A 25,271-nucleotide genomic window follows, 5' to 3' on the forward strand; every position below is an offset into this window, starting at 1 on the left:
ACAATAACAAAATCACTGTCGTTTCTAAGTGTTATAAACATCAGAATGCTCAGATTCGCTGGCGCACGAAACAGTGTTTCCTGTCTCTCAGTCCGACTCTAGACACAAACGCACACGACAGACGCAAAAAAAGAAAATAAGTTTACAATTTCATATAAAAAAGAATTGAATCTGACCTAACAAGGTATAGGGTAAAATGACAACTATAGCGAAGGCGGTAGAAGTGCTGCCGAAAATTTAGTATTTTTATACCTTTTTTAGGTCAGATACAATTACTTGTTTAAGAGTTTTATAATGAACACCAACCGCCCAATGACTATTTACAATTTAAGTTTTATTCATTTTATGTATTTTCTTGACTACTGTGGGCCACCTGTGATCCTGCAAATCATGGGGTCCCATCAAGGGATGAAGTACTGCTCGTCTCCGAGGTGAGTTTTAGAGGACATTTTCTCTAATGCCTGCAATAGCCCTTCTTGTTTACGAATAAGATTGTTAATCTTGCTTTCTCGTAACTCGTGATTTCTTTGAAGTGTGTCATCCTCATAAACCCTCGGGGTGATAAACTCACTGTCCACAGTCGTTGCAAGCTTGGAGATGCTGCTTCCACTCTCATTACTCCCGGCTTCAGAATCGGCTGCAGAATTTTCCCACTGTTGCACATTTTCTACAGGGACAATAAACAATGAAAAATGAAAATGAAATGCAATATGGATAATCATAAGCTGCAAAGGGCGTGTTACTGCTACACAGAATCCTCAAACGGTCACTTCATAAAACTGAGTCGTTTTTGACCTGATCTTCTGGTGTGCATGTGTTCTACCCACACTGTCCTTCCAGCTTTGTAAGAGCACAAGTCAGTGAAATTTTCTTATCCACATGCAAGCTTAAGTCTCAGATAAGTGAACGCCTATGAGATCAGAAACAATGGCAATCTGCGGGATCCACTGCTTCGTACAATACAGAGCTGAAAATTAGTAACAGCAAGCCCTGGGACAAATGGATAAGATGGTGATTTATTTGGAAATATGTCCTTTCAAGAGACGAAACTTATTTGCAGCCCTGCATTATAAAACAAGGTTTGGGTGAGTAGTGAATTAAATGGGATTTCATCAAGGTGGTCACTTACTAAAATGTAATGTTCAATTCCAGAAAAAAATCATACCCACTCCATGTACTTGGATAGCAAGATAGGCTGTGGCTGTCACAAGGATCAATGCCACTCTTGAGAGTTGACTATTAACCTGTTTTACCTTTTTTATTTTAACTGGGAGGTTCCCCACATGGGTGCTAATGTCCTATTCGTGCCCTGCCTGCTTGGGTAACTACTTTGTGTGTGTGCTTTCTCTTCTTATCTTTTTTTTCTTGATTTTGTTACAAATACAAACATGACACTTGTTCTCACTTGTTGTAAATGCAACATGAGAAAATATGCAGTTTCACTACTTTGACTTATGAAAAGTACAATGAATTAAGAAAAAATCTCCGACATTTGTTTACAAAATGGCTTGCGGAAACTCTAAACCTACTAGCAAGAAGAGAATTTTTACTAGTCTGTGGCTGGTAGGCTACTGTAAGTCTGGAGCTCTGCATGGACAAGTTCACTTGTCTTATTTCACTTGTCTTCACTTGTGTTATTTCACAAGTTCACTTGTCTCATTTCACGAGAGGATGGCGATGACAATCCATTTAACCCAACGATGATAGCTCTCCTCACTACACTAGAATCTTACCAGCAAGATTGGGGTGGCAAAAGATCTTGCTGATCAAATTTGCTAACTGTAAATAAGCTCGGATGCTTACGAGATTTGGCAGCCTATTTCAAAATCTTCGTCAATAAATAGACATCAACGAAAGCTAATTTGGAAGGAATTTTTTACCAATGACCAAAGGATGGATTTTGTTAAAGGACTGTATCTACTTCCTTCACATAAGTGAAAATGTCGCGCCAAATGGACCTTTCGCCATTTGTGAATGCTACAAATATGGTATGAAGTGTCAGGTAATTTCTGAAAAATATGAAATCTGAAAAAAATTAGTAATGAATATTTCTCTGCGCAAATTTTAGGGCTGTAGCTGGGATTGTATTTTTCTTTTACTTCCCGCAGGTTAAAAATGCTACTACACGCCTTATATATATTCTTCGACAACTAGTCTTACCTTCATTTTCTTGGTCTTGTACGGGCATTTCATGATAGAAATCATCATCGAAAGCCGTGCCAAAGTCACCTGTCGGGAAATCTTCTCGTGGTGCAGTCTTGCATGGTCGCTTGGCGGATGGTTCATCGTACAAGACAGCCTCACCAATATGTTGTCTCTTCGGCGTATCACAACTTTCCATGAATTTTGGCCGATTTGCGGAGACGTAAGCAGAACTCCAATTGTTGGGTAATTCACGAAGTTTACTCAAGTTGAACGTTTCGAGTGTTTGCACGGCGGCTTCTGTGTCCGCGGGTTTAACCAAGATTTGCCCGTAACTTTCTTTCAATTCTGAGATATCTTCAGAGTAAACAGAATTAAACTCAGGAGAAAAACGCCCACCTTTCGTTTTAGAAAGTACTTCGGGAACGTTTGCACCGGTTTCTTCACTGGGTGACGTTTGAGAATTCTTCTCCGGTCTGTCGGCTGAACAGGATAGTTCAGTAGACGGTCTATTCTGCTCTTTTAAAAGCCCCAGTTTTTCAAATACGTTCATCCTATACATGCCACTTCCGGAGAATTTTCCTGGCCGCTCCGATCTAAAGGAATCTTCCTCTTTAGACTTGTTTTCTTTTGATTTCCCGATTTGCGCTGTTTGTCTTTCGACTTCTCTCGTTCCTTTCGTCATCTCCTTATTTGGCGTTGACAGTGACATTATGACAGGCGCAGAATTCAAAGGGCTTCCTTCCGGTATGCAGCTCTCACCATTTGAAAGAGGGGGGTACTGGATTTCTTTCTTCTTTAATAATCGAGTTCTGCAATGTTGCGATTGTTGGTATCTTTTAAGACTTGACTGGATATTTTTTACTTTTTGAATGCGATGTAGAATCATTGCCTGTTTCTTCTCGTTCACCATATGCTCGCTGGATTTTTCCCAGGACAACGTCTGAGCTTCTGTTTCCAACGTTGATACTTCATTCAGGTTATCACTCTCTAGAAGAGGATTTGAAGAAACCTCCGAAAGATTTGGCGATTTGGCGCCATTGCTAGACATCTAAAAAGACAATAATTCTTTATTAGTATATTGTAAAAGAATAAACAAATAGACTTTTCCAGTGAAAGCCTTGGGGCCGGAAACTGTAACTTCTCTGGTAGAACAGCAGGAAAACAAACTCGCTGATAAGCCTATGGGAACGGAATCTCGTCACTATTCCTGGTATCCCTGGTATTGATTAGTACCTTAATTCGGAATCTACTATAACTGGACTTCAATGGCCAGCAGTAAATCACACAAAGTTGTATCCGCACAACTCACAACTCTTAACAAGCAAGGGCTATTTGTAGCTAGCGAGCCTATTGAAGACAATTTTACAACAAAAGGAATTGCACAACTACAGCGAAAGTTTACATTAGATTATATTGTCGCGAAAGCTAATAAAACCTGGAAAAAAACCTTATACTATTGTAAAAACTCGTCCTATTCAGAAGGACATAAATAAGCAAAGCAGCTAGAAACACAATTTCAAAATTCATGTAACGTCTTTTCTATTTCTATTCAAAAACGTTGCAAAAGGGCTAATACAGCTAGGAACATATTAATATAAAAGGAAGAGAATCTCTGCTCTCTTGTGCGGAGATTAATACAGAAGGCGTTCTGTAACTACAGAGTTCATTTTTCTAGCAAAGGCTAGGTATTGAGAAATACAGAATCACAGTTTAATAGACGAACATAGTCCAGCACAATTTCAAATCGAACAAAAAAAACACTGTAAAGAAAAAATATTCAAACAAAAGAACCAAATTAAGCAAACACAAGTGACATGCAATAGAACGCTTGATCAAAGACTTCGAGGACTGTTTGGATCCGATTTACATTATTTCGGTACATCTGATCAGTTTTTTAAAGTTTAATTCTGCTTGACGTATTTGCTGTAAAAAAAGCTTGTCTATTTGGTACGAGAGGGTCTCTGGCGACAAATAGGTGTGAGCGAAATAAAATACGAAGCTTCGGTTCCTCAGAGCCTATGATGGTTTCACAAGCGCACGACATGTTCTACTCTCATCGCAACAAAATCGCAATCAATCGGCTGATAAACAGCTGTAAAAAGTGAAAAACACTGGTAATTTCGATCAAAGGGGATCCGAAATTGCGCTAATAAATCGCCACTAGCATCAATGGAAATCAAATTAAAAAATCGCCTTTGTAAACTATACAGTCACGTTCCGGCAAACCCATCATATTTTTATACAAGAGTAATTCTGATGTTAGAAACAAACATAAAAACCAGTATCACACATAATTTGCCACAAAATACACTGCAATACGTACCTGTTTATTACGTCATCTGCTATTAAGCTTATTTGAATGTGGCAAAATCCTACTTATTTTCTAAAACGGTGGGCAGCTAGGAAACTAACATGGGCTAGCCATATCTCTTAAGATTCGCAATAATAATGTGATGATTTATGCGACGGTGTTATAAAAATTTCCCCAGTAGGAGTCTTTTTCTGAGAGAAACTTACAGCTCAACTGCTGCTTCAATGGCGTTTGATTGACACCTGCCAACCATTGGTTCCAAGTTCATGTGCATTAAGGACGGATCGCTTTATTTTTGAGGAAGGTTTAGTAAATACTACCCCAAATAATGCGATGCTTTTTCTTTTAGAAGAAAACAACTGTGAACACCACAAGAAAGCAAAAAAATATCCTGCAACCTATTAAAAATTCACACAAAGCTTTTATTCACGAAACCAAAAAATTCTCCTTTCGGGTTGGCTGACGTCAGACGTCAGAATAAGATTCCAAATAGTCATTGTGGCAAACCTGAAGATGACTTAAAATTGGAGGCAAACCCGGAGGAATCTACAAGCACATAAATCATCGTATTATTATTGCAAATCTCGAAAGATGCTTTTAAAAAAGTATCGCAGCCTGGCCTGTCCATTCCGTTTCTCGGGTGTTTCTGTTCATGGTGTTGTTCTTTTAGTGAAGAGAACTTTTGATCCTCTTGATACCACGGTTCTCCACCAAGTGTAACAGGGGCTTTTGGGGAATTTGGCTCCGTGGCTGAGCGAGTGGTGCCCTGTTACCTTCCGAGATCTTTTATTACATCAAGTGGAGCAGCCCTTCTTCAAGGAACATAGTGTTTATTGCAGATCTTGGCTCATTCTGTTATAGGCAGAACTCAGGAGCTTTTACCGAAGAACATTTGTCGTATGAGACCCTTAGCCAATAGACTTTCAACAACTCAATTTCACCAACTTAAGCTTAGTAAATGGAGGGAATTCTATAGATATTAGTTTTCGTGTCTTTTCAAGCTGAAATTCATTTCGTATTCGAAAGAAAGCAGGTGTTCAACACCTATGTGATTTACTTGACGGTTAGAAAGGCTGCGATATTTCCAAAACTGGGTGAGATATACTTTTACTGAAAATTCCGGAACAAAGATTTCGCTAGCCAGTGTTATACTTTCAGATACTTTCAGGATCATTTACTCATCTTGGTAATCAGGTGGGGCGGGGAGTCAAATCAGCACTCGGCGATGATGCTAACTTTTGACACCTGTCTTTAACTTGAAAGTGCAAACAAGGTTCCTTTTTACGCTTCTGACGGCATCACTTCTTAGTGCGAAAACAGTAGGCATTTTGTTGTTACGTCTTCCGTACGAAAAGTGAAAGATACGAAATTGGATGGTAATTTTTTATTAAAATAACTTGACGTCACGTTTTAGAAAAAACTCTAAAAATACGCAGTATGTTTGAAAAAAAAAAGCAGGGATTTTCCACATTCAAATAATAACAAGAGATAGAGAGAAAAAGGTACCATCTTTGTAATTTTCTGGTTGTATGGTAAATCTACGCGCCAACCTGATTGTTTGGCTTTTTCTATTGTCTGAATTCAAACATATATGAAAAAGCTAACTTTGCCAAAACCTATCACCGATTGTAAACGGTGGAACTTTGCAAAATTAATCTAGAATTTACTCGGAAACTTATGACTTGAAAAAACTTCCTCCATCCCACCCCTTCCCCTCCTCTCAAGTTGGGCGTCCTGCCTACTATAGAGCTATCTAAAGGAGAAAGCCTCAAGTACAACTAACTCTTACCTTATTATTCTCAGCATCTGAACTCTCGCCTTCCTTCTCTGTAATCCGCCATAGCCATTCCCTCTCTAGCTCTTGGTCAACAACTGAAATTTTCTCTTCCTGATTGATAACACCACTGGGAGTTTTAAGATGACAATTATCTTCAAACTGACTGGACTGTGAGCCAGTCCTTCTTGCAGAGGACAGTATTGTAGTTATGGAATGATTAGTAAACTCTTTCTCCGTAACAGTCTTACACCCAACTTTCGATTCATTTAAGCTGCTCTCAATAGAACTGTAATCTGAGTGGTCATCACCATCGTTTTGAAGGTGATCTTTGTAATCATAGATCTCGTGCCCAAGCAGCCTGTTAGTTACTGTTGGATTCTTACTATACAGGAAAACACCTGAGTTTACAGCCGGTCCAGACAGAGGACCTATCATGGCTGACCCAGCTTTAACGGAATCTGACGTTCCCGCAGAATATTGCTGCACTGTATTTTGCCTTTCAGCCATCGAGTGCACTGAAATTATTTTCGGAAATTCTCCATGATCATAAGCCAATCCACCGAGATTTCGAGTCAGTCTATTCTCAGAATCTAAAGAAAATCCGGTTGCCTGACATTCGATTGCTCGAAAACCTGTTGCATGAAAACCAGAAACTTGGTATCCGGTAATTCCGGTTACGTTACATTGGGTAGCTTCAATTCCCATAGATGGATGTTCAGTAACTTGATATTCAGTCGCGTGTAATCCGGTAGCTTGATAACCAGCCGTGTGATATCGCATAAACTGAAACTGCGTCGTAAATGATTCATTTTCTAACTCGAGGAGCGTGGACTGGTGACTAGTAACCTGTGAAGCTGAGGATAGAAAAAATAATTTATAATTATTTATTATATCAGTTTTATTGTCCATTTACATATACAGTCTACTCTCTCATAGCGACCACTTCTCGTAAGTGACCACCTCCCGTAAGCGACCACTTTGTCGTGCCCCAAGGGTGGTCGCTTACGAGAGAGTTGACTGTATATCAAAATAAGTTATACAAAGGGCCACTAAAATGTCTGAGGATTATTTAGACTGTACTCCGCTCGAGTCACGCGCCTCTTTTCTCTCAAAACTTGCGGATTAAGGTGCGGTAAAAGTAAGTCTCACTCAGTTAGTAAAGGTCGCAGCCTTTGTAATCGTCAAGTAAATCGTATAGGTGCCGTTCTTTCGAATTAGAAACGAGCTTGAGCTTGTAATGGCGCGAAAAGTAATATCTTTAGAATTCTTTAAACATCGAAATACTGTTGGCTGCAGGTCGTATATGACAAATTTCCTCCAGTAAAAGCTTTTGAGTTCTGCCTGTCAGTAACTGAATGAATCAATATCTACAATAATTAACGAAGTTTTGGTCCAATAGACGTAAAAAGATATCGAAAGGTAACGGGGCACCTAATAATACATTATAAATTCAAATGTAACTTCAAATTAATTCTACTTTCAACTGAAGATGGTCGTTGCACGACCGAAACATGTCTTGTAAACTCAAATGTGTCGTTATTCTTATAAAAACATTGTCTTCAACATTGTTCAACATTTCTTTTGTTCTCAGGCGTGAAGAAAAAAAGGTTGCATTCGTTTGGCCACCGTGATCAACATTGTTGAACGCGCGCATGCCCACTAAGCTGCCTTTGCGGGTATCTGTATCCATGCCTATGATTTATTGTTTATATTTGCTTCGCGCGATGCCGCGTGCGTGTTCAAGCTACAGCAAACGAACAAAGGTTTGAATCTCTCAACGACAAAAGCTTAACATTAGCGATCTCTCTTCAAATAGAAAGAGAAAGGGCAACAAGGAGTAGGTGAAACTGTAAGACCAGGAAAAGCGAGATGGTCCGACGCAGTAGTCGATCGGTCGCGCGCCATTTTTTGGGCAAACTTTTGTCTTTTAAGGAGATTTGGTCCCAGACCGTTGAGTCAAATTGTTGCATCAAACATGTTGTATTCGTTTGGCCACCTCGTTCAACACTGTGTAACATCGTCCAACAATGTCGGATGATATTGCAATCGTTTGGCCACCTCGTTCAACACTGTGTAACATCGTCCAACAATGTTGGATGATGTTGCAATCGTTTGGCCGGACCTTTTAAAGCGTTCCTTTATTGACGTCACAGCCCTACTATCCCCAGTCTCTCGTCTTCTCTTCCACAGGTTTTCGTCACATAGCAGTATTATTTTAAATTTCACTTTCATGCTATTAATGTTGACAAACGAAATGTTTTGTTCTCTGTATAGAAAGACACAAGACTACCTTTCCGCGTACGAAAATCGCTGTACACATGTTCGTTATTAAACGTAATCTTCCTTGACTATGTGAGACGGTACCTGCTTTTTAATTTTTTAGCCTGATAACCCATTGACTGACTATTGTCTGCGTGAGCAGTTCACAAAGCGGAAGGTTAAAATAGCACTGCAGCAGTGGCTCTACACGTGCGCTATGTCGGCTTACAATTGTTGCCGCCATCTTCAAACAAATTGAATCAAATTCAAGGCTTTATATGTATTCATTAAACTTGGAAAATTTAAAATGGTTTTTCTTCCAAAATTATCAAAAATTGAATTTTTGGTAATGAATTTTGTGTATGTAAAATAGTTTTTTGGGTCCGAAATTTTTTTGGGAGTTTGAGAAACGCACGCCTGGCCTTCCAGTACCAGCATCCAGGATAAATGAAAGAAGGAAAATCCTGTTTTCCTCACCCCAGGAATAATAGCGATAGAAGAACTGCAACTGTGAACAAGCGTTTTTTTTGTATAGATTATGTCTGAATAACTTGACGCTAGTTGCCTAGACACAGTTCTGAAAACCTGTTATCAGAAGTGTGCTTGGTCAAGACAACAAAATGCAACAAAGACGTTTGTCGGGCCATTGCTTTACAACAAACTTTAAATAGAAAAAAGATCCTTACAGTTATTTACTTAAGCAACTTAAGCAGTTGCTAAAAGAAAGCCTGAAAAAAATTCAGGCTTGAACGGGATTCGCACCCATGACCTCTGTGATGACGGTGCAGTGCTCTACCATTTCAGCTATCAAGCCAACTGGGGGCTGGTCATATTGTGAGTTCGTAATATACCCCTGAAGGATGAATAAATGAATATGAATATATGAAACATATGTTTCATATATTCATATTCATTTACAACAAACTGTTGACATTTTCAGACAACCGACATGTGTTGATTCCTCTCCATGCATATCATCATGTTTATTACTCACCCCTGGTGGCATATTGCCAACCGAAGAACCTTGGCTGATAACAGTCAGGTTGTTCATATCCAGTCTGTGGTATCATACGCGCGTCTGTTTGGGGGAATGGCGGTCTCATCATCCAGGACATGTAAGGCATGGCAAACCCAGGCGCAATATTTCCCTCCACTTCTTTCAAATTGTTGAACGAGTATCTGTTACACGGACACGTTCTTCCTCTGCTGGTTAAAATATATGTAAAAGAAAATTATCAGTATTTTTATGAAACTAACGTACCTTTTAATCCGCATTTGTCAAGGCACTAACTCATCTCACTTGTTAACAAATGCCGATTTTTTTTAAAGTGTGTCTTTTAAACAAGGGATTAAACATCTTCTTTTTTAGTTTTTTTTTTAACGCAAGTTCTCTCAGCTGAATCCTTTCTCCCGTCTGGACTACTCGTCAAATATATCCATCAAGCGTTCGTTTTTGTCCCTCTTTGGCTTCCGCCGACTTCTGCTTGAAACTAGCAGCCATTAGAACAGAGATTTTCAGTGAACCGTCCCATTCTCAACGCGGCCCTTAAAACTGATTGCCTCCGGGGGAACAATCCTGGAAGCTAGATCACGTGTAGATCACGTTTCACGTGTCACTCCCAGTCTCGTCCCCAGAGTTTGGTCAGCACCGAGAATGTGTTCCGCTGGACAAGGGCAACGAAGGCTCTAGGGACAAGATTGGTGTCATACCGGAAATGAGCCCACGCTCACCAAAAAAGCAAGGCAGACTACGAATTTGCCAGAATAGAGTAGTCAACTTGACTCGAAAGAGACAACTTTGACCTAACGGTTGTGATGTTAAGCCAAAAGAGAGGGGTAAGACAAGACCAAGACAAAGCCCTTTGTCCTTCTCGATACAAAGCCTTTAAACTTTGGTTTCGGCCAGCCGAGATTTCAAAGAATATATCCTTTCATAGCACTCTCAGTATTGACACGGAATTCTCTCTCATAAACCTGGGACACGAAGAGAAGAAGGAAAGCGCATAAAAGATTTGTGCACCTACTTTCTCAGCTTTCTTTAATACATCCCCTACAATTAAAGCGACTGGGAAAGGCCTCAAATTTAATCAGGAATGTTGGCCGCAAGCAGACTCCCCAGCCCCCGGGTCACTCACGGAAATAGTAATCCCGGGAGCAATCAAACAAACGAATGTTTCAATGACTTTGAGAGATTCACAAATTGTAACGTAGAAAACATTAACGCGAGTATGGAGCTGCACTCACCTGGAATAACCTCGTTGATCGAAGATTGAGTCCTCAAGTTTAGAATTTCCTGTGCGTTTAGTCACATCATGTGGGGGTAAAGTAACGTTGTAAGACATTTAATAGCTAGCTTTCCTTCTCAAAATGGTTGAGAAATCTTCGCTCGATAATCGTAAGAACATAGAATATAGAAATTTAGAGCGCTATATTAGAGATTTCTCGCTGCATTGTGTCAAGGAATGTTCTCGCCACCACGTGCTGCATGCCGTTCGAATCAGAAAGTGCGATAAAGTTAATTATCGACATATCACAAGTGTCCATTGAATAGCTGCTACATTCAATTTCGCAACACATTTGTTTTGATGTTTACGCAATCTACGTTGAATATGAAGTGGTGCAATTTAGCTGTAATTCGTTCTCGGAGTTTTTAAACATGCAACAAAATCAACCACCAACTAACTGACACGGCTCTCTGAGTGATTGTGGCTGGCATTTCTTCGTGCGAAATCAGTGGTGCGAAATAAGGTACGTATTGATCAGTGATGTGGTGATGTTTACAATGCACTGTTTCCCCATGTGAGCGTCTGGAGTGTTGTTATTCAAATAAGCCGCTCAACAAAGAAAACACATAGGAAACCAGGGGACTGTGATTGCGAGGTAAAGAGACCAGATCACTGTACAAGTACAGCGAAACACGCGTCTCCTCGCGAGGGCCAATTGCGCGCGCGCTCGCGTGTTTCGCTTGACCACTCGTAGTCCAAGGGCACGTTGTTTTGGAACATATTCCTGATATTCCAAAACTAGAATACCTCGAAAGATTAATTATATTTTTCTTCTAAAATATTAATAAGAATTCGATTCTTTTACTTTGGCCATTTGGAGGCGACTGCCATTTGGATATTTTTCGTTACTGGGCAACAGATAGAAGACCATTGAACATAGATACGGCAGAATACACAACAAACTGCAGATATGATCGAAAAGATCCGAGTCTTACTTTCTTTTTCAAGTTACGGAAGATCTGGGGCTATTCCTTCGTTTTGCGGCAACAGAACAGGCTCACAGGTTATGGTAGTATCGAAAACGAAGACCGAAGTACGAAGCACCCCAAAACTCGAAAACGAAGCGCTCTAGGTCGAAAACGAAGCACCCTAAAACTCGAAAACGAAGCACCCAAGATCGAAAACGAAGCACTCGGTTTTTAAGGCCGACTTAGGGTTTTGTTTTGTTTTATTCAGGGTCGAAATTTAGTCACGAATCAAGCACGATAACGGATAGAGTGCTGCGCAAAACTGTTCAACTGCGAGTTGTTGAAAATGAATTTTCGCAGCCCTGACTTAATTAAAAGTAACACTTCAAAGTGGCATTTCCTGTTTTCCACGGGAATAAAGCATGTCAGGCTTTACCTTTTGTTGATATTTTTCTCCTGTAAAAGCTTTTTGTTCTTTAACAACAATTTATTTATCGAATCAACACAAATTTGGTTTTTCGCCTCTGTTGAAGTGATTGTAATTGATTGAAAATAGGGTGCTTCGTTTTCGAGTTTTAATATAATATATTTAGGGTGTTTCGTTTTCGACCTAGAGTGCTTCGTTTTCGACGTAAGTGCTTCCCTTTCGACCTTGAAAATTTCCCCCCCCCCCCAAAATTTTTTTAAACAAAAGTTCTACCCCCCACTACAATGACAGTTTGAAAATTTTACCCCCCCCCAATGGTTGGCCTTGTGGTTGAATTGTTGAGAAGTTCCTGGGCACAACGCTTGGTTACATGCGAGTCGCTAGCTCTCTGAATCTGAACTGGCAAGAGAAACAATCAGAAGTTAGGCGAAATTCAAGTAAGGAAATGTACCTTAGAATATCTCTTGAATGTCTTGATAATAACGATGTTTTGTTATTGCTGGAGTCTATTCTTCACTCGTCAAAAGAAGGTACACAGAAGGTCAAAGCAGCTCGGGGTTTGAGAGCAGTACAGGACCATTCGATGTATGGATGTGGATATATAGATTTTGAAGAAGCCTACCATCTCTATTCGTCTTTAGTCAATTTTTTTGCCCAGATAAACAAGCCTTCAGAGATAAACTGCTTGATGAAATACACGGTTTGCATGTCCATGTCATTACTCAACCTATTACGTGCAAGATCTTTGTCGCTCTGAAGAATAGTAGCGATATGGAGAAGTTTCTAGTCGATTTTACCAACTCTATGATTGATGAGAATGATTGCTAAATACATTTAGTTGGTACCTTTTGTATGTCTTAAAATTTTACCCCCCCTCACTTTTCGTACAAGGTAAAAAATTACCCCCCCAAAAAGAGCCCATTTAAAAAAATTACCCCCCCCCCTCAAAAAACACCGCCCCCCCCCCCCCCCCCCCTAGGACGTAATAAACGATCGGTCCTTAAGTCCAGGAAAATTGAGGCTACAGTAATTAGCTGAATTCATTATGATGGGATTATCTTTTCAACAACACTGGTATCGAAGATGGCGACACTTTGGAAGACCTACCGCGTATTGCATTGTATTCAAACAGCAGGATGGTTAAGCATAAACTTTTTTATTTTAAACTTGCTTTTCAACTTGGCTTGTTAACCTTTATTTCACCTTCAAGCGTTACATTTTCCAATAACATTATAGAAGTTCGTCACGCACTCGTGCGTGACCCAAAGAAATTACACGCGACATATCATGAAGAAAACAGGAAATGATGCGAAGTGTTTACAATCTGGTCAAATTGTAAAAAATCGGCCCGATTATATTGCAATACATGTAAATTTAATAGCTTTACTTAAAATGGATTCCCTCCGCTCTCGATATTGTTTTGCTTCTTTCTCCTTTCTCATCAAAGTACATTCAAATGATCATAAAATCGTAAAATTAACATCTTGAACAGGAAAAGGCGTTGTCAGTTTAAGACAAAATCCTTTGTGATGAGACAATGTGATACGTGACAGAAGGAGTGATTTTGCGTGATTTTCGGAAGAGACTAGGATATTTATGAACCACGTTTTCCGGCGAGACACTCGAGACGTTCGGTGCATCAAAGATGATGCCGAAACGGTACGTGTTTTGTTTCTGTCAGCGCCATTCTCTCCACTTTTATGATTGGTCAAATATTTCGTGAAGAGAATCACTTTTCACCCACGCAAACGCAGAGAGATATAAAATCAGTCGGACAATATTAGAAACGACCATTTGCTTATGCTAAAAACGCCCTTGGCAATCTTTCATTGTTTATTATACCTACTCAGTACAGCTATTTCCACGTGGTTATTAAAGTGGCAAGTCGTCTTTTAATCCGGCCAAAAATGGATTCCCTGACAGGCCGGTTGGAAAACGAAGCTTGCGATTCATGTCAACCTCGCTTTATTGATCTCAACGCGCAGACCGAAAACAACCGGCGAAATGTCTTCGATTGGATGAACGAGCACGACGACACTGGCCCAGTGAAACAGGACGATCAAACCATTTATGGTAAGTAAAGTTTAAGGGTTTCGGCTCTTTCTGCGTTCTTGTGCAAAGCCTTTGATGCCTTTTTTAATATAACTAAATTTTACCGGCTGCATGTATGGAATATGTATAAAATAAAATCACATTGTCTGCCCCAGCAATAATCAAAGCAAACCTGACGCATTGGCCTGGGAGCAATGGTTTCTTGATCACGAATAATCGGGACATTGACTAGAAACCTATGCAAACTTGTTGATGGGAGATGACGCGAATGAGCGCACAGCTGTGTGTTGTTTTTAGATAAGATTTGACCTTTTGCAGTGACACAAAATTATATATTTTCGGCAAATACTGGCTGTTTTCGCACAATACATACCCATCATATTACATGTAGCATACAAATTCCTATTTGTCGTCTACTGGCGAGTGATAGCCACTTGTTTGTTTGTCCGTCTACATTTTTCAAAGCAACCCGGTTTTGTAATTCAAGAGAGGTACGGTGCGCATCATGGCTTTTGCGAAAAGGTCACAAGACTCCCGAAGAAGTGAGAAAACCTCATTTCCTCAGAACAGATTGGAATTTTCGTCATTTGTACACGCTCCTCAGTGGAGAATGAATCTGGAAAAAATGTTATTTTCAAGTTTTATTTATGAAATAAGCAAACAACGAGATGATGGTGTTACAGAAAATCATAAATTTACGGAGCAGTAGAAACATCTGCTATTGTCACAGCAAAAACATTGTCAACAGAAAGAGACCGTATTTCTTGTTTTAGCGGTTTTTTTGACGTTATAATTACATGTAACCTGGAGACGTGAATGTACGCGTAAAAAATGCATGTGGTTCTATTGCCCACGCATTAGAACCGGATGGACATCACTTTCTATTTTCTGACCGAAGTAAACCCGCTAATATCTGACCTTTTAAACCAGGCCTGCTTTCGAAAGGTTGCCTTACCGAGTAGATACGCAAATACACAGTTCTCCGTAACGGCTAAGGTAAATTCTGAATATCTAACTTGGGCTGATTTTTGCTTGGCCTGACACCCACGCGGGCAGGTACGGCTTTGTTTTGTTTTGCCGTATTAAAGCTTCGCACGTTTAAGGAATCATAATTATATTTTCAACTGAGCGTGGGAGCAAAAGTATCAGCAATACATTGTTGCTGTATGCATTAGTCTTGGAGAAGTACATGCTTTTAGGTCGGTTCACTTATTGCAAAAGTGTTGTATCGTGCTTGCCTTATTCTATTTCTAGGATAGTTATACAAGTAGTCACTTGCTTTAAGAGACCATTGACTAGAACACAAGAAATAAAATAAGGCAAGCATGATACAACACTTTCTCCCCGGCACAGTGGTTAGAAAACAGACTTGTCTAACTTTTCAAATCTCTGAATAAAATTGTACTTTCCGAAGTGGAGAGACGGATACTTTTCTAGCAAACAAGGTAGCACATCGCTGTCAGGTAAACAGCGCCAAATGAAATGATATTGTTTCTTGTTTTCCCATGATCAAAATAATGGGACCTTAAATTCTAAGCAGTCACGGAATAGCGTTGAAATTTAAATGAACGCCACCTTGTTAAGCTCGCTCGTGATAGAGTCAAACGACTTTGGTTGATATTCGTAGTTTATCCTGCAACTTGACGGGCCGGTTTTGTCTGAATTGACTGAATTGGCCCTGGTACGGAAGCTGTACTGTAAACTCAATTGGGTTTATATTCATCAAAATAAAATTGTGATTACTTTTATGGGAAAAAATATTTGATACCAATGCAAGATACAGCTAATCCAAATTAGTAGGATTTAATGTAAAAAAGTTTAAGCGGTCGCTTTTTTTTGTTTCGCGGTCGTAGGATTAGCCTACTGCGCGCGTGCGGCAGCCGATTCATGCGGGATGACCGGCCGGATTCACAAAGGTTGTTGTGTGATGCTGCCGGAAAGTTGGGTGGCCGACAAACGATAATCAAAACTGCCGCACATTCAACCCGCATAATGCACACAGCAACCGAACGACTGCCGGGCAGCTCTCTGATTATCACACACCATGCCGGCTTGAATTTAGCTAGTAGAATCAAGTACAATAGGGAGCTTAAGCAACGACGACGGCAACGGCAATGGAAACGTCACCTGAAAATAAACTTTATACATTTGTGCTACTTTGCAATTATTTCAACTCACTGAACTTTTAAAAAAAATGGCGAACTATCCAGGAACCAAATTGGTAGGAGTGGCGTACAAGTTAAGAAAGAAAACAAAAAATTCACCGTCGTCCGTTCACGTTCTCCGAAAAACCTTAAATGTGGTCATCGTTGTTTTGCAGAGGACGGCAAAAAAATGTACCAAAATGTAAAACGCACGTGCAGAGCGATTGTTTTTGCTCATTAAACCTATTGTTTTGCGGCGTTGTCGTTGCCGTCGCTTAAGCTACCTAAAGCCGGCGACACACCTGGCGATTTTATACGCCGATCGTGGCGATCGGCGTACAAAATCGCCAGGTGTGTCGCCGGCTTAATGTCCAACGCGGGAGGCCTGTGGCAGATCGCATTGAGGTTTCGAGTGCCTGGAGTAGTAAGACTCATGACAGGAGAAGGCATCACGGGATTTTTTTGTGTAGCGCTGTATTAACGACAGAGTAATTTCCATAAATTGTTCGACGTTACGACAAAACTTTCTTACAGTGGAGAGTCAATGATGGCAGATTCCTCCAGCTTATGGCAGTTTATTTGATATTGATGTTTTGTTGTTTTAAACTTGGTAACAAGCTCGTCGAGTCTTTAATTCGAGACAAAGGCAACACTAATTTTAACAGCGATTTGTTTTCTTCTGCCGAATTCTTGGTCTTTAAAATTCAAAACGTATTTGTATTTTCGAAATTAGCTTATTTATTTTCGATTTGGAAAACTGTTCTGAATAATATTAGATTGCGTTCTGGATATCTCTTCCTTTTCATATGGAGTTCACAGCTGTATGTAATCATTAAATGCCCAGAAACATTGGCTTTGATCGGATTTCTTTTCCATAGAAGTGGAGAGTAAATCATACGGCTGATTCAGTGTAAACGAATATGAATGTTTGGTTTTATCAACAGGGTTGATAAGGTAATTTGGCTACCGTAGAAAGAATCGATTGCTGACGTTTCGAGCGTTAGCCCTTCATCAGAGCGAATGACTGTCAAACAGTTTCATATTAAAAGAAAACCGAAAGGTTTGGTAATCCGCTGAACACCTTTCTGTAACTCAAGAAAGCCCTCAAGGAATAGAAACTAAAATAAAATATTTGCATGAATTATAATCAGTGTAATGTGCCTGGATTGTAAGTTTTAGTTTCAGAGGAAAGTGGATTTAAAGAAAGTAGTAGCATACACGGAAAATTTAAGAAGTAATAGTTAGGAAACTCACAAAGGGCTGAGGATGAAAAATAAGGATTGAAGAATGGCGAAGAATCGTAAGTTACACTGAAAGCCATGGCGCTCAAACGTTGTAGTTTAACCGTGCCGAATTGAATTCAAGTGAATTAATGAAGTTCCGGAAAAGTTCAGACGTCGAAGTTAGATCAGTGTTCTTGGCCAAGACGCCATATTGATAACGCTTTGACGTGAAAGTCAATGCGCATATATTGGAAAAATGTAGACATTTTATTCGGCACGGCCAAATTCGACATTTGAATCGTGCCGCCGATGCGACACAACCAGTCGAACTTACAGCAATAGTTCGACAGCTGATTCAGATGTCAAACTTCCGCTGCGTCGAACTCGTTGAATGAAATTCGACACGGCACAACTGCGACGTTTGCTGAAACCAGGCCGCGCATTACGACTTTTTCTCGACGTTTTCCCCTAATTATTAGACGGTATCCAGGCTACTTTAGGGAAGCTCTTGCCCTTGACAGATAACATTAAACAATCTAATCAAATCAGGAAATGCAAACTTCAACAATAGAACAGGACCGGTTGTATTTCGTTTCTTAAGACGTTAAGGCAAGGCTGTGAAGCTCCCGCCGTGTGTTTTGCCAGTAAATACGACTTTCCAATGATTAGGTCAGGTTTATAAGGCATTAGCCTAAAATATTCGTATGTAACAATTCGTATAGAATAAGCCTGTGAACAGCCTCCCAAAGTGGGCCACAGGTCGAAGAGAACGAGAGCGAGTCGAGCGAGCTCGATTTTGCTCTTCGCCCTATACCCCACTTGAGAGCCTCTACCTGTTTACAGGCTAGTATAGAATCAATTAAGATGTCTCGAAATCATAATGATCCTTGTACCACCAAAGCTAGCGGGAAAACGTACTGTTTTGGATTGGTATTACTACTGAGTCAAGACTATAGACCCCTCTTTCACTTTCAAACAGTTACAGCAAAATAATCAGTAATTTTACACCTGTTGAGGTGTATCGCTTTCGAACACCTGCCTTCCTACAACCTGTCGACGATTAAATCATCGTTTACAGAACGATTCAAAGTAAGGATAACGAGGAGCCGGCGACTTGGAAGCGAACGCCTCGAATGCAAGCGAAGGTTAAAGTTAAAAGTAAGGCTGATCAAATACATTTTAACTTATTTTTTTTTAGCTAAGATTGCTTCCTGAAATATAGTAATCAACGCTGTGTTCAAAATTTCTTTTGCGTTTTACCAAAATATAAATATAGTAGCCTACTTTCAGTTTGATTATAGGCTGACGAACCCTCAGCTTCGCTACAGGTCCATGTCACAACTTGTATCCAGAGTCTGTTCGTCGTTCTTGCAGCCAGGCTCAAAATATCCGCCTTTTTGGAAACTTATTGTGTGTGTGTATGTGTGTGTGCTGTATTGTATAATATACGACTACGCATTGGTCATTAGTATTTTGCTGTTTCATTGCAAGTGTGAAACGTTTTCACCGTCCCAGTGTAACGGTAAACCTGTGCGTTGTACCTGACAATTTGATATTAGAGACCTTTAGCAACGACGACGGCAGCAGACGTCACTGAAAATATAAGTTCGCGTTATGTGTATTACTTCGCGATTATTCCAATTCGTTCAACTTGTCTAAGAAGACAAAAAAGCGGCCTTATTCGCTCATTAATCAGGCAATTTAACCCTATCTCTCCTAACTAGTACTCCATTTTCGTTTATGTGGTACGCTTGTAACTTTCTGTGGATAAAATCCAACTTCTTCAATTGGTGCAGTTTTAAGGGCTTGAAGTACGGCTATCTATCAAAATATATTTCCTGTCATTGTTTGGCGTTTGGTAGAACTGTTTCCAGCATTAATAATTACGTTTGTTTTTTTTTTATTTCTTACTACTATAAATATTTAATTTTATTCACCCTTTTTAAATAAACCATTTAATAGAATTTTAGTAGAACTGAACTCAACATATAAAACTTTACGACAAGTTCCGAGTGATTCTGAAGTTTATTTCAGTCTGCGCTGGATTATCCTACATTCATGCTCTCAATGTCCTTCTCCACCTAAGGATCTAATGTTCAGAGTCAGCAATTGGGAGAAAATGGTTATTTTGTGGGTGAAAAAGACACATGGTCTTATGTTGGTCACTGTTGGGGCTTCAAGGGTTGATCAGCACACTTAAAGCTTACGACATCACTAATCCTGGCAGCGTGTGACTGTATGTCGGTTATGAGCCCAGTAAATAACTCAATTGGTCATGAGTCTCCCAGAAGCTTTGTGCTCATGCGCCGATCAATTCGAACCTTCGACATCCTCCCCCAGCCGTGGTCATATCCTCGGGGTATTTGTGACTGTGTACCGTGTCCGGGGTGGGGAATTTAATGCCAATTTTTATTTTGGTGCAGCGGAATTCCTGCTTGGTTTTTCATCGGTTTTCGGAGTTGAGGAGTTTATCAAGCACAGGAGCGAATGGCTTTCTGAGCGAATGAATGACTCAAAACAGCTTCAAAATATTTTGTTTGCGGTTTGCAAAGCATGACTAGTGATTGATTGAAGCTGAAATTTGTGCTCCAAGAGAGGCCTTGGAGCATTTGAGGGAAGGCGGGAATTCGAAAAACCGAATCAAAATTTCAAATGCCCCGGGAGGGGGTGCGGATATTGAAAATTCGAATTGATAGGTGCATTAGAATATCTAACCCGTGCACGTAATCTTCATGAGTTCTTATCCCGTAGGGACTCGGAGAATTTCGCTTCAAAATCCAAGGCTCGTGACTAGCTGAAAACAGTTTACAGTGATTAGTTAGTGATTAGTGATTTGTTAAACAAGCAAATAACTGGAAATTCGCTATTGTCCTTATAGTCTGCCAATTCTTTTCAGTTTTCCTCCCAACCAATTCTAACCACTTTTCTCCTTTGACTTTTAGAACGTTCCGTACAAAGTCCGCTGTCCATCGGAGAAATGAGTTTCGGGGACATTCCCGTAGTGGAGACAACCTTCTCTCTACCTCCGAGTGTTTTTGAGCGGGTTTTGGCTTCTCAGCAAACACTATCAAATGCCAGTCCTCCTGCGGTCAGCTTCTCGGAGACGGCTTCTTCCGCCCCTTATTGCATCACTCGTGGTCAATCTGGTCGCCGCTCCGGTGATTACGTCACAGATTTAACTGGAAGTGAAGTGAAACGTCCTCGCCTGTCACCCTCCGAGCAAGCCTTACCTCAGAAAATGAAGCAACAGAAAAATGAACAAGAACAACTTAAACTGCAGGCCATTATGCGGCGGCTTGATAACACCAGAGGTAAAGTTTTGAAGCTGCTCAAACTGCAGAAAGCACGAGAACTTTTGCAGCAATATGAGAATCAGGCCGACAGATCCATTGATGTTGTTAAAGGTCAGCCTCGTTATGTCCTCATGAAGCGAAGAGTTCCTGCACCTGGCAATTTCCCTGGAAGCGTTCGTGACGGAAGCAATGTGTCACACCTGCCCTCCCAATCGCAAGGTTTCCGATGCGTCCCTGGGATAAACATTGTTTCAAATAGAAATGATCAGAGAACTAATTATTCCTATAATACTTTAAAGTCGGCTGGTTTAGCCATGGATCATCAGACCTTACCCAGAATCATTGCCGTTCATTCCGTGATGAAAAACACGCCTGTTAACTCGGATCGTCGCGTGCCAACCATCAGTCGTTCTCTTGTCGAGGCTTCTACTACAACACGTACAGAGTATATTGCCAGCAATGGCCCATCTTCTGGTGCTGAACAACGTGAAAGGTGTCGATCTCCTTATATGTACGAGAGTAGTGAAGATCGGCAAACACGGGCACGTCTACCATTATCAAAGCAGACCACTCCAGGAGATAGTAGTTTCCAAAATTACGAAGACGAGGAAGTAGTCTTGACAAAAGTATGTATTGGAAATGGCCGTTTTTCAACGAGTACTTCTTCCCAAAGGGAAAGAAAACAGGACGAAGTCGATCTAACGAACTGCAATGACCAGAAAAACAATAGTGAGCACCCTAATCCGGGAAAGGCTGATGACCCGGGACCTTCTGGTCATCCGGAACATGTTGTTCATCCTGAGCATGTTGATCAGCCACCAAAAGTTGATGATCCTGGACACTCTGACAATACGGAAAATACTCATCGTTCTGATGATGTTAATCATCCGGAACAAGAGCACTATCCGGGTTCTTTTCGAAATCCAAGTCATCCTGATTCCGAGCTGTACTTGGGCGGTCCCCCTCCGTACCTTCCACTTCTTAACAAATCTGAAATGACTGAGCGGGAAAAGGAAACAAATCAACAACGCCGTGACAGCAGTCCCACTTCACCGAGGCTCACCAAGACAGTAACGGAAATCAGCGAAAAGATCGTGGAGACAAGGAAACGAATGAAGATTGAGACCATAGACTGGAAGAAATGTATTCTCCTTAAACTGGAGAAACGTTTAATTCAGAAACTGAGGCGAGCCGAGGAAGTAACAGGAGAGAAAACGGAGATCGAGGACTTGCGGCAAGAAGTACCAGAGTCATTATCCAAGGGGAAGAAAAGCAAAGTTAAAAGACAGGGCGGAAGATCCAGCCGCCAAGGGAGCGTGACTGAAGATGGAGAAGATGCACTTGAAAGTCAAGGTCAGCTGAGGAGAAGCAGTAGCGAGGATAGCTCGACTGAGAGCGTGACTGATGTTGATGATGATCAAGAGGATGCAGTTGAACGTCTTGCTCCAGAGAGAAGAACCAGTCGCCAGGAAAGCGTGACTGAAACCGTGACGGATGATGCTAATAGCGAAGAGGAACGTCACAGCCAGGAGAAAACGAACTGCAGACAGGAAAGCGTGACTGACAACGTGACGGATGGCGACAATGTTGAACGGCATGTAGGCCTCCAAAAGCAAGAGAAAATGGAAGGATCCGGTCACGAACAAACGGAATCTTCACTAAAGGAAAAGGAAGAAATATGCGAAGACAGTCATAGTGTTGAAATGTCCTATGATCAGAAAGTAAAAATTGAACCCTGTGAAAACTCCAAACGCACTGGAGACAATGAAGAGAAAGTCAGTAACATCAGAAAACAGTTCAGTTCAAATAAAAACCAGAAAAACGTTGAATTGGAAGCTAGAAACACAAAGAAAGTGGACTGCGCGACAACTGAACAATCACATGATGCCATTACTTCACAAATGATAAGGAAAGGTAAAATCTTAGACGTAGAAAGACAAGACTTTGCAGACTGTGGTGGCGCTGAGATGCAGAAAACTGAACTTACTAAAGTTAGTCAAGGAAAAGTGACACAGGAATTAAAACGTGATCATGACAAAACACAACGCATTTCCCCTTGTAAGGCAAGTGAAAAATTTCGAGCTGTGCATGTAACAAGAGACAATATATTTGAGAAGTTTTTGTCTGGGTTTCAAGCTCCCCAGGGCCCAAAGAAAGATAAACTTCTTTCGTCAGTGACTACCGAAGAGCCATCGTTAGGTGCTATTAGGGACAACCCTGTACCAGCTGAGGAAAAGACGCCTGGTGAAAGAAATGTGACGGTCGCCAAGAATATGGTCTCCGGCTTGAAAAAAAGACTTCAAAGCTGCAGCAAACAAGCTCTTGAGGTGAAACCAAAGACTTTAGACTGTGATAGAAACATCTGGTCTACTTTACGAAAGGGCGGCATCTTTTAAACATGGAAATTGTCGGAAATGGACTCTATCTCGATCTTTGCTTCTTTTGGAATACAACAAATAATTTCATTTTCAAAAAAATACAACCATCTCCATAAGAAAGGTACAAGAGCTTTCTTTAAACGCTGGCGATTCATGACTTCATCCACAGACTCAAAAGGTGGAACCGCCTTGTGGCATACCAGTACTTCAAAAAAGCTTTCATTTGAATGAATGTTTAAAAGTTAGGTTGTTACCCACAAGCTCAAGAGAGAAGGGTTGTATAGACCTATTGCGAGTGATCAGCCAGAATATCGAATATATATTCTCTCTACTATCTCCCAATTATTTGCTGCTATGATACTGGTCGTGAAAATTTGTTGTTTATCAGTCCGTCAGTGACCGTCTTTGTATTGGTTCTTTAAGGGCGAATTTGGTGCTGGTCACAGTCAAAGAACAATATAATATTGGAAAATAGAAAAAAAAAAAAAAAAAAAAGACAATCGATTCAAGTTATTGTTAAACGCGTGCTTTTTTTTTTTTTTTACAAATCTTGATTTAGTTTTCTCCACTAACGATTTTGCTTGTATGAAAAGTGTACTTTCTTAAATATCATTGTACATGACTAGTTGTATTTATTAAAAGCATGTATATTCTTTCACGTAATGCAGGTAGTGTTTTACAAGGAGAGTCAGTTTTACATTTGCAAGTTGTGTTGTTAAGGTGGTATTTTATATCAGTTGTAAAAGAGTACTTCCATGTATTTTGTACATCTGAATTGCTTCCAAATTTGTTTTGCATGAAAATTAAATAAACGACCTATTTTGACGATTAATGTGTTTTCGTGAACCTAATTTACTATCGAGGGGAACAATAAACTTTGTAAACCTTTCTGTAATTCATCCATCAACCCGGAACACAAAAGCTTGTGATGAAGCATCTGATTTCCTTTACAAAGTTTTTTATATGGTTTGTCTAGATGCATCTCCATCCCTTTTAGGAGTAAAACTCAATTTTCCCACCTCCTGCGCGATTCCTGACTCAATCTAACTATGACGTACAGTATAATATTGGAATCCAAGCAACAGTTATATTGATGTGAGGACGGGGATCCCTCACCTCAGCTTAAGTCAAGAAACAAGAAGCTGTTTTCAGCTTATACTCGGGCCATATTGGACTGCGTGGTGCGTAGGCCTACAATCTTTTAGCAGTGATAACATCCAGCATCGCTAATTCTTCCAAATAGATAGATACAGCGATATTAAGTAACCACCAGATAGAATTGCATTTCTTGCAGTCAGAATGAAATACAGGGGAAAACGACATTTGTCATACGAATGCTTTTTATAATCCCTGGGCTTTAATCCTTACGTTTTCACCTTTCGTTTAGAGACAAAAACCATTTGTACGGTCCTGATATCTATGTGACGCCGGGTCAACGACGGATCGTGATTTCCGGTATGATCTAGAGTAACGTTACGCATCACGCGTACGTAATCCTTGTACGTTTTTCAATGTTTCGCTGTTTATATTTTTAAATGAAATTCAGGGGAAAGCATTTGTTATTCACCTTTCATTTGAAGACAGAAACCGTTTCTACTAGCCTCGGACGCAGACGTCCTTAGGGGTTCGTCACGCGGGAGAGGAAACGCGTGACGAACCCCTAAGGACGTCTGTGTGGGTGGCTACGTTTCTACATGATTGTTTCTCTATAGTAAACGTGAGACATCTTCATCTATCTTGGCCCGCGGGGTCATAGAGTGATTTAGTTGCCAAATTTTCGGTTAAACAAAACTAACCTTGAGGAACTAAAAAAAGCTAAGTTAATAAAAAAACGATAAAAACCTTTCGAATTTTTAAAGTGCTAGTTATGAAAAGATGAAATATGAATGGTTGAAAAACTTGGAAAATTAAGGGACCGGTCATTATTTATGTAGAGGGGGGAGGGAATAATATTTTGATAGATGGAAATTGTTGCTAGCCCCCCCTCCTCAGGTCTAAAAATGGCAAGTAGCCCCCCTCTTAATTCAATATTTCATTGATGACCCCCCCCCCCCCCCCCAAGCGTCAGG

General features: G+C 40.4%; 2 protein-coding genes across 3 annotated transcripts; one reads left to right on the forward strand and one right to left on the reverse strand.

Moving 5' to 3' along the window:
- Nucleotides 1–382: 382 nt before the first annotated feature.
- Nucleotides 383–11,256, reverse strand: LOC146453256 (uncharacterized). Its single transcript, XM_085096810.1, has 5 exons — nt 10,737–11,256; nt 9,487–9,698; nt 6,246–7,087; nt 2,161–3,193; nt 383–667 (listed from the first exon to the last, which is right to left on the reverse strand). Exons 1-5 carry the CDS (start codon nt 10,832–10,834, stop codon nt 402–404), a joined length of 2,451 nt encoding a protein of 816 aa, XP_084952936.1. The 5' UTR covers nt 10,835–11,256; the 3' UTR covers nt 383–401.
- Nucleotides 11,257–13,762: 2,506 nt separating this feature from the next.
- On the forward strand, nt 13,763–24,030 carry LOC146453257 (uncharacterized). Of its 2 annotated transcripts, none has more exons than XM_085096784.1 (2): nt 13,763–14,185; nt 20,474–24,030. In XM_085096784.1, the coding sequence occupies exons 1-2, from the start codon at nt 14,020–14,022 to the stop codon at nt 23,218–23,220; spliced, it is 2,913 nt and encodes a 970-aa protein (XP_084952910.1). In that variant the 5' UTR covers nt 13,763–14,019; the 3' UTR covers nt 23,221–24,030. The 2 variants fall into 2 exon arrangements, with proteins under 2 accessions (XP_084952910.1, XP_084952911.1); XM_085096785.1 differs by lacking the exon at nt 13,763–14,185 and adding an exon at nt 17,496–17,608.
- Nucleotides 24,031–25,271: the final 1,241 nt, after the last annotated feature.

The sequence above is a fragment of the Pavona decussata genome, unplaced genomic scaffold (genome assembly GCF_977016875.1).
Source record: "Pavona decussata unplaced genomic scaffold, jaPavDecu1.1 SCAFFOLD_339, whole genome shotgun sequence".
NCBI lineage: Eukaryota > Metazoa > Cnidaria > Anthozoa > Scleractinia > Agariciidae > Pavona > Pavona decussata.